The sequence below is a fragment of the Ambystoma mexicanum genome, chromosome 1q, assembly GCF_040938575.1.
Source record: "Ambystoma mexicanum isolate Mex_15411 chromosome 1q, UKY_AmexF1_1, whole genome shotgun sequence".
Classification (NCBI taxonomy): Eukaryota; Metazoa; Chordata; class Amphibia; order Caudata; family Ambystomatidae; genus Ambystoma; species Ambystoma mexicanum.
The window spans coordinates 1547369690-1547385684 of NC_090922.1; the positions used below are offsets into that span (position 1 = coordinate 1547369690).

A 15995-nucleotide genomic window follows, 5' to 3' on the forward strand; every position below is an offset into this window, starting at 1 on the left:
CACTCCAGAAGAAGTTACCAAAGTTGTCAACTCCATGAAGGTCTCTTTCAAAAAGGTTGCCACTTGCTCATCCGGAACCATCAAGGACATCATTTCCACTCCTTTGCTACTGGCTCTTTTCCATCCTCCCTCAAGAACTCCCTTGTGCACCCTTTCCTTACAAAACCGTCAGCAGACCCTTCCTCCCCGGCCAACTATCACCCCATCTCCACTTTCCTGGGGAAACTGCTTGAGAAGTTGGCCCTCCCCCACATTAAGTCCCACACTGAACTTGTTGGCAGTCTTCACAACCATCAGTATGGAATCCAAGCAGCCAGAGGCACAGAAACTGCTCTTCTGAACACCTGTGAAGAACTCCTATTATCCCTCGATTCCAACTCCCCTGCTGTCCTCATCCTCCTTGATCTCTCTTGTACATTTGACACAGTGAACCACTCTATCCTCATAAAAAGGCTCCATGACACCCGGAGTGGGCACTGGACTGGCTTACCTCCTTCCTCACTGACTGCTCTTCCAAAGTCATACTGGGCACCAGGGTTCCATTCTTTCGCATAGGCTGTTTAACAACTACCATACTTTGCTGGCACGCCTCATTTCCTCCTGCTCACCCAACTTCCAGTGCTATGCTGACGACACACAACTTCTTCAAACTTTATACAGATGCCCTTGCACCCTCCTTTATCACTGACTGCCTCTCAACCATCCAGGCCTGGTGTCCTTCTAATGATCTTTCCCTCAACGCCAGCAAAACAGAGATCCTCCTTATTGGGACCACGGTACCTGACTTATTCCCTTCACAATGGCCTTCTTCCATGGGCTCGCTCCGTGCTCCCTCTTCGGAAGCCAAAAACCTCAGAGTCATCTTCAACTCCTCTCTGTCCTTCCTTCCTCATACTCAGGACATTGCCAAGAAGTCCCACTTTTAGCTTTTCCTTCTGAAAGGAATTCTACCTTTCCTCCCCATCTTCCATGGACTCAATCTTTCACGGGCTCTGGCTCTCTCTAGGCTCGACTATTGCAATGGCCTCCTTAATCTAACTTCATATACTCTGCGACCCCTCCAGCTAATCCAGAATAGGGCAGCAAGACTTATTCTTGGCCTCAAACACTGGGACCACATCTCTCCTGCCCTACAAAGTCTCCACTGGCTCCTGATCGCAGCACAGATTACATTAAAATCACTCTGCATCATCCACAAGGCTGCCCGGGGCCGCGGATCACTCTATCTGCAACTCTTTCAGACCAAATACTCCCCCCCCCCCCCCCCCCTCTATACACCTGCGCTCCTCTGGCACCAACTCCTTGCACGTGAAGTGGTTTGCTAAACAGAGAGCAGGTGGTTTATCGCTTTCCTTAGCAGGCTCCCTTCTTAGGAACAGCCTCTCCCTCCCTCTACGTCTTGAGCAGGACTTAAGTTCCGGAAAAGCCTCAAGACCTTCCTCTTTACCTCTTCCATCTGCTAATCACACAGTAGCTTGACTGGTGTGCAGGCCCCTTATGCATCCTATGCGCCCTGACCTCCCACATCTTATCATCCCAGCTGCCGTCTATCCTCTGCACTTGCCTCGGCTCACCCTCCACTGCACTTCTTCATGACACTTTACCTGCTGCTCTCCATGAGCACCACAGCACCTATCCCATACCCCTCTGCACTTGCACGTTCTGAACACTCCTCATTGTCTCTTCTTTTTGTATTTAATTATTTAACATTGTTGTAATTACATATCATCCCCTGCCCCCTCCCGGTGCTTCCTCTATAAGCGTGCAACAAGTGACCAATAAATAAAATAAATAAGTGAGGGGTACGTCAGTCTGCCTCCACTAGGTGCTCATTGGCCGTTGGAATTGATTTGTACAGAACCTCCACTGGGAGAGTGTCATTCTTACCCCCAATAGTTCCTTGTGTCGAGGTGACTCAATGTGGATTTGGACAAGGAGTTCTTGCCATGAAATGGGGAATCGGCAGAGAAGGGATGTTCAACGTGCGACCGGTTACATATCCGGGAGCCATTGCAATGTCTACACAGATCCTGGGGACATTGTGACAAATACAATTATTACTTGTGATCGGCCTTCTCATTTCATTTTCTTGGTTATAGGAGAGGCATTAGCAGGTAAGGGATACTCCTCCAACGCCACTAACAGGTCATTAATCTCACCAATTAACTTATTGGCTTCCCTGGTTGGCCCTAACACATCAGAAGATCTCTGAGCTGAGCCATGTTGGGGGGGGGGAAAGAGAGATATAGGGAGACAGAAGGAGAGAGATAGGGAGATCGCTTTTTGTGCTTGTTGGCCATGAGAAAAATATATAATCTAAAAAGTTACAGCAAGAAAAATAAATCGTAGAGTTGTTGGGGTTGAGGTGGTCCAATCCCTCCCTCCTCGCCATTCCCGCGGTGTCTAAGGCACATGTGAGCCGGGGGTGGGGGGGGACCCCCACCTCCACAGTACCCGATTGTGTTGTGCAATATAGAAATGTACCTGCCAAACCTAATCCTCAACCTGACACTAGACGCCATTTTGTATTAGAATAGACACCATCCTTGCACTAGGCCCAGAAATCATCCCACTGCAAAGAAAACAGCTCTCCCCATCCCCATACACAGCACGGAGAGGCCAAACCCCCACCATCTCCCTTCCTCGACAGCTCAGCGCGAACCTTGTTCTCACGGAAGTCCAATCATTTATTGTTGCAATTGTCCTGCATCACTTCCCCAGATTGTGCTGTCTGTGAAGCATGAGATCATAGAAAACTCCTAACACAAGTGCCCATCCATCTCCACTAAACTGCATGTGCCCTTGCAACTCCCACCTCACCAGGCCATGTCCCACCAGTCGCTGACCCCTCGCCTTCTTTCATGCTGATAGCCATCAGACACCCTCAAGTTGGGCATTACAGAACACCCGCCACAGGCCTAATCCCAACCAGTAGTATATTTTCCCAAAATAAACACACGTCTACCTATATCATGAGAGTTCTAAGCAAGGAGGATGGCAGATCAATTATCTGGGGTGGGCACCTGGGTGTTGGGATAAAGGTATCAAAGAGAACCTCGAGTGCAAAGGTCGAAATGCCAGTATATTAACCCATTTTCTCTTAATACCCCCTTCCATGTAAGAATGTGAATTATAGCCATTATTCTTATAATTGTTCATTTTATTGCTTTGCTTAGATAGAGAGCACTGTGTCACTTTCGCCCTGACCTTCACACCACGGAGATGAGCCCAGCTGACCCACGTGGGGATGAAGCAACTGGAAAGCAACAACCAATTAACATCCTACCTCCCTTATAGTATCAACTGTTCCATAGGGCCCCTTCCAATCAAATGTTAGGATTTGTGTTTCTCTTTGCAATTTAGTCTTATTCCTTAGTGGGGTGTGTCCATTATTCTGGTCTATTGGAAATAATGTGCTTTTCAGGGTGCATGCCTTCATTTGGTGACCCCTCGTGTGATATTTCTCGAGACCCCCGTACGTCGAGATCCACAGCATCTCCGGTAGGGCTGCCCCCACCTACGGCTGACCAGTCCCCAATAAACGCGTAGACAGAAGAGCGGTTCCTGTGGGTCCCAGCTTTGCGAATACCCCGCTGGTCGCTTGAGCCGGGTGCAGCCCCAAGGGAGAGGCCCAGGTGTTGTGGATAGATGTTTATAATGCGTCTATACAGCCAGATGGTGTTTCAAGGTGCATCACGGCAAGGGAAGGGGGCTACAGGGAAGAAAACAAAATAAGAACGTTCCTGCTAGATCTTGAGACATTCGGTTAGTGCAAGTGCAGTAGCAGGAGGAAGGTAGAGGGAAGAAGACAAACATTAACATTCCTATTTGATTGTGAGACAATTCAGAGAAAATTTGTTGTTGAACCGATTGCTCTGTAGGGCGTCTCACTTTTTTGCTTCTTGAAGGATCTTGATTTTGTTTTTACATGCAATGAATTTCCTGCGTTGCTGTTAAGTTGGATTCTCCTTGGCTTTTTCCTTAATCCTTCGCAGGACTTTGGTCGTTATGCCTTTCAGAGATGCTTTGAGTAATGCCACATCTGCGCTGCATGTGACAATTCTTTATTTGTATTCTGTGATTTTCAGAGGTGGTGCAATTCAATTCACCTGTTAATAATTACTTTTGCTGTGCAATATATAAGCCATTGTATGCTTTTAAAAGTTCAACTAATAAATGTAACTGCACCATTCATCTCATGCTGGCAAGTCCTGAATGTTGCTGGTATTGTAGCTCATTTATTCCGCTTTTTGTGTCTCTCAGCTCTTGTGCAGTACTTCTCTATTCTTCTCAGATTGTCATTTTCAGTTATGCTATTAGTCACTTGCCGCCAGAGGGTGATGGCCTAGGTGCTTCTTATCGCTGATTACTGACAGGATTCACAACATCTCTCCATGTGGCAACTATTGGAACAGTAGGGTCTTCAAAGATCTCCTACACACTGGTTGGGCTAAAAAATTATTAATCTTCTGATGCATGATCAGAGCTGTGGAGCCGCTCTATCGGTTCTTGCACTCTGTGCCTTCGTAGAGCTTCTCCCCTCTGATGGACTCTAGAGCTGATTAATGACTCAGGCTTGTCCTACACTGTGCACGTGCATGTGTAGGGTTCCCCCAGTATGGATCCTCTGATGGATTCTCAGAGCTGAGGAACGACTGAAGCTTTTCTTGCACTCTAAGCACTCGTAGGGCTTCTCCCCAGTATGGATCCTTTGATGGCTGTTCAGAGCAGAGGGGTCACTGAAGCTTTTTGTGCACTCTGTGCACTTGTAGGGCTTCTCCCCAGTATGGATCCTTTGATGGCTGATCAGAACTGAGGGGTCACTGAAGCTTTTCTTGCACTCTGTGCACTTGTAGGGTTTCTCCCCAGTATGGATCCTCTGATGGTTTCTCAGAGCTGAGGAACGACTGAAGCTTTTCGTGCACTCTGTGCACTTGTAAGGCTTCTCTCCAGTATGAACCATGACATGGTTTCTCAAGTGGGAGTATTTACTGAAGCTTTTCTTGCACTCTGTACACTTGTAGGGTTTCACCCCAGTATGGATCATCTGATGCTTGTGCAGATTTGGGATCTGTGTGAAGCTTTTCTTGCACTCTGAACACTTGTAAGGCTTCACCCCAGTGTGGATCCTCTGATGGGTTTTCAAATTGGTGTGTCGACTGAAGCTTGTGTTGCACTCAGTGCACCTGTACGGCTTCACCCCAGTATGGATCCTCTGGTGGCATATCAGAGCTGAGGACTGAATGAAGCTTTTCTTGCATTCTGTACATGTGAAGGGCTTCTCTCCAGTATGGATCCTCTGATGGTTTCTCAGCGATGAGGATGTAGTGAAGCTTTTCTTGCACTCTGTGCACTCGTAGGGCTTCTCTCCAGTATGGGTCCTCTGATGGATTCTCAGAGTTGAGGAATGAGTGAAGCTTTTCTTGCACTCTGTGCACTCGTAGGGCTTCTCCCCAGTATGGGTTCTCTGGTGCTTTATCAGAGCTGAGATGTCTCTGAAGCCGTTCTTGCATTGTGTACACTTGTAGGGCTTCACCCCAGTATGGGTCCTCTGATGGATTCTCAGAGTTGAGGAATGACTGAAGCTTTTCTTGCACTCTGTGCACTCGTAGGGCTTCTCCCCAGTATGGGTTCTCTGGTGCTTTATCAGAGCTGAGATGTCTCTGAAGCCATTCTTGCATTGTGTACACTTGTACGGCTTCTCCCCAGTATGGATCCTCTGATGGCTTCTCAGAATTGAGGAACGACCGAAGCTTTTCTTGCACTCTGTGCACTGATAGGTTTTTTTTTCCATCATGGACTCTAAAATGAATGCTCAAGCTGCTGTAAACACTGAAGCTTTTCTTGCACTCTGTGCACTCGTAGGGCTTTTATCTGGTATGGATCCAGACCCTCTGATTCGGTGATGGCTCTACTTTCTGTTGAAAGAAAGAAAGAAAGGGTTCAGATATTATTTCATGTCAATGCACACTCAGAAGGAAGGGCACAGATTTGTTACCAGTAAGTGTCACTTATCCTAATCCTACTCTTCCACATCACAGGACTTAACATATAAGGTGACCATCGTCCCCTAGGAGACATTCTCAAAAAAATATTTTTTCATTGCATTACCCTGCCCCGTCACCCGGCATGTAAGGCTAACTCCCATGAAAGACACTGTAAGAAAGCAAGGACAATCATTTCTTGGGGGTAGGAGAGGTGGGAGGCATGGTATCATAAGTATTGACACTGACACAATGGATATAATTTGTAAAACTGTTATTGAAAATGTTGGGGTTGGAGAAACTCCTATATAACGTTAAGGGTCCCCCAGTAGGTTTAAGAGCACAATGGCATGCATTCAACTTTTCTATTGTTTTTTACACAATACATTTTTTCAAACATACCAGCATAATTGGCAATAGGAAAACACAATCACCAGTTAATTGTGATTCAAATCGTTTTATATTTAGGTGCAGAGTGATGGAACATTTATTCCCATCCTCTTATTTTTTCATTCTTCGAAATAATTTTGCCCAAATGTACTTTCTCTTTTCAGTGCAAAACATGAACAAAGTATTTGGCCCTCATTCCGAGGTTGGTGCTAGTCATGGCGCTATTAGCACCATGACTAGCACCAATACCGGTACCGTGTCCGCCCTCGTTCAATGGGGACTTACCGGTCTAGTCTGACCTTTGCGGGACCGGTAAGTCCCCATTGCAAAAGCCATTCCCCCTTCCCATTTCAACCCCCATAGGGCTGAAATGGAAGGCGCCAATAACGGTACTGCAAATTGCGGTACCGTTATTAGCTCTGAAGTCCCTTTGCGGGTCCCGTCCATAAGGACGGTGCTGCATAGTGACCTCGGAATATGGCACAAAGGGATTACCGGCACCGGTGTCATTACTGGTGCCCGGTATCCCTCTGTGCCCAGGTCGTAATGACCCCCTATGTCATTTAACCCTTCATGTTTCTGCACAGGTTCATATATTCCAAAATGTCATATCTGGTGACGAACATTAATTTCTCAATGTTCCTTAAATCCATTGCGCTCCAAAAACAAACCTACTGGGACACCTTTAGTATTGGGGGTTACCCCTCTAATTAAACTTGGAGAAATTCCTATTCTGCCTTAGAACACCATCAAATGATAAACAAAACAGTCCTAGTGGAGTCTGTCAAATCAAAATGGCCTACACTAAAAAAAACGAATGTCTGCCCTATCTCTTGTACAAAAAGTCTAACGAGGAGAAAATGTATGCAAAAGGAAAGTGTTCAAATGATAATGTGGCTGAACCAGCTATCCTCCCCACGCAAGGCCTCACGAGTTAAGGCGATCCTTGTAGGCAGGATGACACACTCATACTTAGCTTCCAAAACAGTACACAGTTAAAAAACATGGCACGAGGCCCACGTGGCCTTCCACATTTAAAGTTCACTTCTCTGACTTTTAAAAGGTTTCATCCAAAATGTTCACAAAGGGCCCCCTCTGCCGAGCTCAGACCTTTCACCACACAGTTTTCATAGGTCCCCCTCTGCCAGGCTCAGAGCTCTCACGATACAGTTCACACAAAGTTGCAAGGGGGGCTCCCTTCCCCAAGCTTAATACATTTCGGGTCTCCCTCAATCAGGCTCGGACCATCTTTCGAATGTTTGTGGCTTTCTTTAGAGACAACAGCAGGATCACTTCGACTCAACATTCACTATTCTTTCACTCTTGCTGTTTGTTTTCCCTTTAGCTTCAAGCAATGCATATGGATTTTCAAATGGGCTACTTCCTTTCAACGGACCACTCCATTACTTAATATCACTGATCTTGCAGCTGTATTTCACTTTAAAGTTACTTCACAGGTCTGCCTTTCTTCACGTCTCATCCACACGCGTGCAGCCTTCACTTGTGATGATATGTTGCTACTTCATTCACTTCATCACACACCGGTTTCTCAGGTCGCTTGCCAACTCATCAGCTGTGTGTGCTTCTTTCTTGTTTTGCATTTTCCAAGTTGCGAGTCAAGGTTAGTACCACAGGCTTTAACTCGCCTCCCCGACTATGCCCTTCACCCAGTAGGGTCGCTGGCGTCCTTGAAACACAATGCAATCTTAACTTGTGGGATCTGGCCTTCTTCATGTGTCTTTTGCGGCCTGTCGGTGGCAATGAGCTCCAGTAAGGAAGCCTTGGGGTTTTTTGGCCCACTTCTCCCGTCTCTGGGTCTGTTGCTCTGCTCCAGTAGTTGAGCCTTTGTCCCTGAAGTTCTGCTTGTTTCACCTTGCTCAGACTAGGTCTTTAGGTGTTTCTTTTTATTTGTGTGAGGAGAGCTAATTGGTATCAGGTGTATGCACTTAGGTTACAGTGCCTGACTTTGCCTACCCGATTAACGGGACATGCCCAGTACGATGCAAGAGTTAGTCTGGTTACTCTCAGTGACCCTCTTCCGGGGCCTAGTGTTTGGGGGTTAGGACTTCAGAAAATCCCCCCAAAAAAATAGGATGGCGTAGATAAAAAAGGGCGGGGGGAATACCGCATCTCAACCCCACTCCCTGAAGACCCCTCACCCAGGTGATCCTCCAGCACTGGTCCACCCCCAGGAACTGGATACAAAAGCGATGCCCCTGTCCTGGCCACCTGGCTGCCAAATTCCAGGGGACTAGCGGGTGATATACCATTTGGTTTCTCACAATGCTTTGAAGAGGAAGATTAGATCTGTGAGTAGTGAAGATTATGTTAATCTGGCCATTAACACCACAACCATCATCTTCATTCCTGTTCTTGACAATGAAGTGTACCCCTGTGTCATACCCGACTCACCATGTCCCCGTTGTCCCCACTGCCCCTGCTGTCCCGCCATAGAATTAGTAATTACTGCCCATTCCAAACAAACCTTGGCCAATTTGTTCTGAATAAGCTTGGCCTCTGCCTTTTGTGCCCGTTCTATACCCTCTACTTCCTTTTTTTTTTACTTCCTTTTACAAAATTGCACAATATGTGCTTGAATTTCAGGGCAACTCTTGGCCTCTATCCCTACTACTTTATCTAGATCGTGATGGACTTCCTTGGGGAGTCCCTTCTTTAGAATGTGGTAAAAAAATTCGCCACATTCTTGTCCCATGCTTCTCACTTCTCTTCCTTTCACATTTCCTGAATTAACTGGATATGTGCAGCAGGTTCAGAATCTAATTTAATTGTTTTTGTTCAAATAGAATTTATATCCAGCGTATCGGGATACATAATATGCAGGGCACCCCATACTTGTGCCCAGTAATTATTAAAAGCTGCTCCATCGTGGGTATTTGTATCCAATTTAACACCCGAATACCCCGCTCTCCTCCAGCCGTGAATAGGCTTTTAATATCCCCTATTGCCAACATGACACCGGAAGTATATTTCTCCAATCCATAAATCCACTTCCCCGTCCCTGCAGTGAGCGAACGGAACGTCTTCATCAAGATCTTCCGGTACATGCGTGACCACAGGACCTAATACGCCCTTCCCTGAGCCTTCTGGAGTAACCAAAACTGAGTTACACCCGCTCTTCCTAGGGCTTCCTCCATTTCTTTCTTGCTACGTGCTATGGCCATGCAAATACCCTGGTGCATTCTAAGAATCCTCTGTTGCTTGGGTGGGAGGTAGGGCAGTTACCCAGCTCTACATCCAATTCCTATTCTTCTCCTACTTCTGTTATTACATCCCCCAATACTTATACACGCACGGAAGCATACTCAACAATACCATAAGGTGCCGGCACTCCACCTACCTACTAGAACACTGTTGCAGTATTTCTTTTCTCCATGTCCACAATGACCTTCTTGATAACAGATTTATCCAAACTAACAAGAACTTGCCCATGCTTTCATCGTCCTTCTTCTAAGTCCCTTACCCATCTTCTCCCTTCTTCCTGCTCTTCATTTCCCTGCCGCTGTTACAGCATTAACTCTTCTTCGGCTAGCCTCAGCGCTTCTACCATTTTTTCCCACTCTTGTGACACTACTACCGTTTGCAGCCTATCCTCTATCCCAACGGTAAATGGCACAGTGTCCCCTTTCTCCCTCATTCTCAATCCTTCATCTTCTCTTCTGGCTATCGGCCTTACTCTCTCTCGCTCGCTCTTCCACTCTTAAGCTAACCTAGAAGTCAGGGAAGTTATTCCCTTTGAACTCTCAACCTTTCTGCAGTCCTAACCATTGTAGCTGTTACCCTTCCACTTTCCTCGATGTTCCATTTCCTAGAAATTTTAGCCAATGGAGGCATTACCTGCATCCATCTCGCAACAACTGGAGTGGCCGCTGGGGAAATTGGAGGTTTAAGGTTCTGTATACCTTCCTGGGAGCGATAAAGGATAGCACCCATATAGGGGTGGTGCAGAAGGCATTCCTGCACCCTCCTTTTTTGGCCTCACCTCCGAAACTTTAACAGTATCGGCATTCCTGCCTTTTTCATACATCCTCCATGGCTCTAAGATATTTAACTGCTTCTCTAGTTTCGGGCCCTTGTGCCTTATGGTTAAAACGGTATGCAAGTTCTCCTATATCTCGGAATCAATAGTACCCACGATAGGTCAGGTATTAAGCATTTTACCCTTAGTTTCCCCGCAGCCATTCCTGATGGTATAATAACATCTTCGCCTTATAATCAGGAAGCACCTGGCACAAATGATTCAATGGAGTCTCCATACTCCAACCCAAGTTATCCAAAATAATTTCACAAAAACACCAAAGTCGAACCCCTGGTGCAAAATCTCCACCCAAAAAAAATAAAAAAAAAAAAATTTTCCTCTTAATCTTCCCCCACAATCACTCACATCACTTGCTTTCACGGCAATCACCTTGCTTAGCTATTCACTTTAATTATACTACTCACTAGACAGCATCTTATTAAAAAAAAAAAACACTTGTCGGCCAATATCTCTAAGATATCTCCTTCACCACTGCTCTCACTCTTTTAATCACTAGTACAATCTTATCTACTACAGAGCGGTCTTTTCCTGACTACAAGAAGATTACCTTCACTACTTCAACTAACAAAGAAAAGTGAGGCGAGGGCTCCGTCTGCACTGTCAATACAAAATGAAGACTGCCAAGGGTATACTCCAGGAAGGTATCCACAGGTGGACTTCCGATAAGGTGCCATCTCGCCCCTAGGTGAGAGCTCCAGCCAACCAGACAAGCAAACGGAAGGTTATCAGGACAAACCTCATTAATGGCCGTGCTGGGTAGGATACCACCTCATATCTCTAAAATAACCAAGTAAGTAAAAAATATATACATAAAACAGTTCACTCACTCCTTCAAAGCACTCGCCCTTTCAATCCCAGTAACCTTTGACTAACTTTGGTACCCTTACCAAACTCCTTAAATCAAACAAACAACCCTCTTTTACCCCGATTTCCCTTCTTGCTTTAAACCCCAAAAGTGCACTCATGGGAACCCGAAGTCCTCTGATATGGTGCTCTGTTAAGTTGTCCTGCACAGCTGGGCCACAGCACCACGAGAAGGGCCTTTAACCAATATGGCACCAACAAACTTTTTCAGAAGACTGGTCGCCACAGAAAGGAGACACCCCAATGTCTCAGAAAGCATGGGGTCCCTTTGTGGTCACCAAATGTGTAGGGGCGGGACCTAATCACCTCAACAAAGTAGTCCCGCCACTTAAGGAATGAGTGAACGTTTTTGTACGGAAAGCATGTTTATTGTACAATCATTCAGGGAGCAGCTAAATGACCCGGTCGAGCCAAACAAACCTAAGTCTCACTGAACCACATAAGTTAAAACATTATATACAATTTTGCAAAAGTTATAACACTCCCATATGTTTTATTATAATCAGTCCCGCCACATGTGATTGGACAAAACCTCTATAAAGAAATCCTATCTTTCTCCAATTCTTCCTTTCCCGTTGGCCACTGTTATCTTAACTTTAATCTGTAGATCATATTCATATCACACCCCAGAGTGAGAGGCTAAGAAACAGAGAGAGTGTGAGAGGAGGGATGAGGGGGGGGGGGGGTAATGTGGATGGAGGAATAGAAGGGGGTAGTGTGGGGTAAGAAGTATGGGGGAATAAAGGGTGCATTGAGACAACGACAGGGGGTATGGTACATAGTGGGGAGGAGTAGAGAAAAAGGATTAGGATGGGTGGTGGTATAAAGCGCTATGTGGCTTCTGGCCACTGTCACTTCCCGAAGCTACGTTGCGCTGAATACATACAATAATAATGTAGTCCATCAACCATTCGACTGGCGGCTCAGCAACATAGTGATCGGCATGTCATGTTTGTGAATTTATTTCAGAATTGCATCATTGCACGTTAGAGTTCAGAAATGTTTCCTATGAGGCTTGGGAGGAGCTGGAGACCCCCAGCATGGTTAAAGTCTGCCTAGGAATGCAAAGCATTCAGCGAGACCTCTTTGCAATGCTTGGGAGAATCGATGGGCCGCTGCATTATTAAGCAAAAGGTCCCGAGGTAATGCCCTGTTGCCCATAGTTACGGGCCCGAGCGAAGTGAGAGCCTTAATGAAGGTCCCGAGGCATTACCTGAAGTGGTTTCCATACCAGATCCTTCGAGATTGCAATCCAGAAGGCAAGCGGAACATTACTGCAGGGAGGGAGCAAGCAAGGGACACACCAGACTATTTCAGTCAATTGCAAGAGGGGAGCGCGGGACTAGGAGAAAGCCAGACACAAACAAAGGACTACACCCCAGGGACTGCACACACTGCATGCTGGCCAGCACAGAAAAACAGGGTCAGAAGGTACAAAAACACACGAGAAACCCATCACAATAGCACACATTGGTCAAAAAAAGATTGAAAAAACACTCAAACCCCTCCACTAGAGGACATGAAACATGCCAAAAACGGATTACAATCAATGTACAACTACTCACTAATCATCAACCAGCCCCTAAAGCCTCTTCTCAGGTGGTTTCCCTACCAGATCCTTCGAGATTGCAGTCCAGAAGGCCAAAATGAAGTATTGTTGGGGGTCATTAAAAAAGTTTTCGTTACTTTCAATTCATTAATATCACTGGATACCGGCGGGAGGTCCTCAGTCGAGAGGATGAGGCAAAGCAGAAGGTAAAGCAGTCCAGGAGTTGGCAGGGAGATGACTCACATGAATGCCAAGGAGGTCAAGGTGGTGTTATGACCTCGAGGAGGTGGACCAAGCAGCCCACAAAACAATGTCAAAATTGCAGAGCACAGGGCTGCAGAGAACAGCAGATAGAAATGCTGGGAGCGTTTACCAACACAGAGCAATCCCGCAACCCCAGGAAGAACCGGTGACACCAACCTGTCAAGATACAGAAGCGGCAGGAAACCTGGGAGGGGACTGGGGCACACCAAATATAACGAAAGACAAGAACACTACAGGAGTCATCTCCCTCATCTCAGTAATTGGGAAACCAGTAAAGAACACTATCGGAGACCTCTCCCTCGTTCGTCTCAATAATTGGGAAACCAGTAAAGAACACTACGGGGGACCTCTCCCTCGTCTCAGTAATTGGGAAACCAGTAAAGAACACTACGGGAGGCATCTACCCCATCCTAGTATTGCTGCAGTTAGTAAAGCCAGCCAAGAGGACTATGGGAATCATTGCCCTCGTCCCAGTAGTGGGGAATATCATAAAACAAGTGCATGAGAACTGGATAAGGGTAACCTGGCTACTGGCCCCAGTAGAACAATGAAGAAAAGGTTGAGATCACCAGGAGGAGCAGCTTAAAGCAAAGGAATGGTTAAAGCAGTGGGGAGGAGAGAAAGGGCCTCATCACGAGTTGGGTGGTAACGCTAGCGCTAATAGCCCTGCCGCCAAACCCCCCGGCGCTATTAGTGCCGTATCACTGGTTTGGCGGAACGTTTAGTACCCATTCCCCATTGGGCCCATTCAGGAATTACTCATTCCCCAATGGGCCCAATGGGGAAAATTTGCGCTATTACCACGGCCGATTTCCTGTCGGCCGTAATCATGCCGAAAAGCTCAGGGCTGGGGGGAAATCCACCAAAGCCATGATCTGGCAGACCTTTAAATGCGGCGGTAATAGCGCTACCGCCGCATTTAAGGGTTACCGCCAAACTCGTGATGAGGCCCAAAGAGAGTCTGTCAGAAAGCCATAGTGAAAAGGGCCAAGACCCTGACATAGTGAAACATGGAACTGTGAACAGAGGGAATCACGGGTTACCCAAGTGGGGGTGGAAGAGTGCCACTGAAGGGGGTGATGGAGAGCATTACAAGGACGCATGAGAAGACACGCTATCAAGGCCGAGTAAGCCTGTCCAGGTGATCCTTTTCTTAAGTGGTCATGTCAGCGTAGATTTGTTTTTTTGTCAGAGGATGGACTCATTTTATTTGGACTACATCACCGACGACAAGCAACAGAGTAAGATTTCTGTTAGGCAAGGAAACCATAATGTTATGTAAAGCCAAGTTTGCAACATGTGATAGTCTAACCACAAGAGGTTATGTTTTTCTAGCAACATTAACATATTAATATGTTATCCACACATCCATGTTTTTCATTATATTTGCTTTAACTGCAAGAACCTGAAAATCACTAGAAATTGTTTTGAAAATAGGAGCACAGTTTTATGTATGCATTGTTCTCCTCATAGCTATGAAGTGTATTTATTTTTTTCATTTAGTTTGTACAAACTTTTGAAAAAAGAAAATTCTTACATTATCGTTATCATGCTCTTCCCTAGCAGACTTAGTTTCTAAAATTTTTAGTATGTATTTCTTCTAAAACATTTTACAAGTTCATCGGAAGCGGCTCCCTTTCACTCTATTCCATCAGAGTCTGTCTAGGGCCGCTTTGCCCTTTTGGGGATCTCGCCGGCTTCAACCTATTTCTTGTGGCAACGTGCGATTTCCTACATTTCTTACTCCATTTCTCGCATCTTGATTTCCATCTGTTGTAGAAACAATGTGAGTGTATCCTCCCGTGTTCTCTGCAAGGCTGACTAAAATCCACATACGTTTAGAGAGCAGATGGCCGAGGAATTCACCATTTTATGCCTCCCTTTGGATTGGTAAATGCAGTCTGTAAGTAAATGAGCCTGTAACATTACCAGGCTATCAGAAAAGGAACGCTTGAGGTTTATGATACATCTGTATATGTTATGTGTTCTTAAAAAGAGGCACAACATGTTACTCAATGTGATGACTGTCTTGGAAGGGGCAGGCTATCAATCCTCGTGAATAGAGAGCTATGTACCTCAATCCTCTCGGTGAGCTTGAATAGCAGATCAAGAAACGCAAAGAGCTTACAAGCTCTTTTGATAATTACAGTCATAGCCAATATTTACTTCAGCTCTTTTAATTAAGCAGACATAATCACAAGTAAAACCGTGAATTATAGCCCTGGAAGCCCTTGCAAAATCAGATCTATTAGCACACGGCAGAGGGGCCTGGTTTCTACTAATGCCAGTGGATGGCGCAAATAGCCCTTGCCAAACAACGCTATTAGCACCCGCCAGAGGGGTCTGGTATCTAATGCCAGTGAGTTGGGCACACAACCCTTGCCAAATCACCCCTATTAGCACACACCACAGGGGGCTGGTCTCTACTGGATTGGCCCGACAGCACTTGCCAAATAAACCCTATTAGCACACGCCAGAGGGGCCGGACCTCTACTAATACCACTGGGTTGCTCAGACAGCCCTTGCCAAATCAACGCTATTAGCACAGGGCAGAGGGGCCTGGTCTCTACTAATGCCAGTGGGTTGAGAAGGCAGCCCTTGCCAAATAAACCCTATTAGCACCCACCAGTGGGGCCTGGTCTCTACTAATGCCAGTGGATGGCGCAAACAGCCCTTGCCAAATAAACCCTATTTGCACACGCCATAGGGGCCTGGTCTCTACTAATGCCAGTGGGTTGAGAAGGCAGCCCTGCCAAATAAACCCTATTAGCACATGCCAGAGGGGCCTGGTCTCTACTAATGCCAGTGGGTTGAGAAGGCAGCCCTGCCAAATAACCCCGATCATCACATGCCAGAGGAGCCTGGTCTCTGCTAATGCCAGTGGGTG

The 15995-nt window shown here is 46.3% G+C and overlaps 1 protein-coding gene across 3 annotated transcripts in view; it reads right to left on the minus strand.

Annotated features, from left to right (window-relative positions):
* Window positions 1-3139: 3139 nt before the first annotated feature.
* Window positions 3140-15995, minus strand: part of LOC138551818 (zinc finger protein 271-like) — a 32377-nt gene continuing 19521 nt past the window's right edge. For all 3 annotated transcript variants that reach the window (XM_069642506.1, XM_069642505.1, XM_069642507.1), the window contains exon 2: window positions 3140-5918. In XM_069642506.1, the coding sequence (XP_069498607.1) occupies window positions 4571-5797 (1227 nt within the window). In that variant the 5' untranslated portion in view covers window positions 5798-5918 and the 3' untranslated portion in view covers window positions 3140-4570. The remainder of the gene's footprint in view (window positions 5919-15995) is intronic.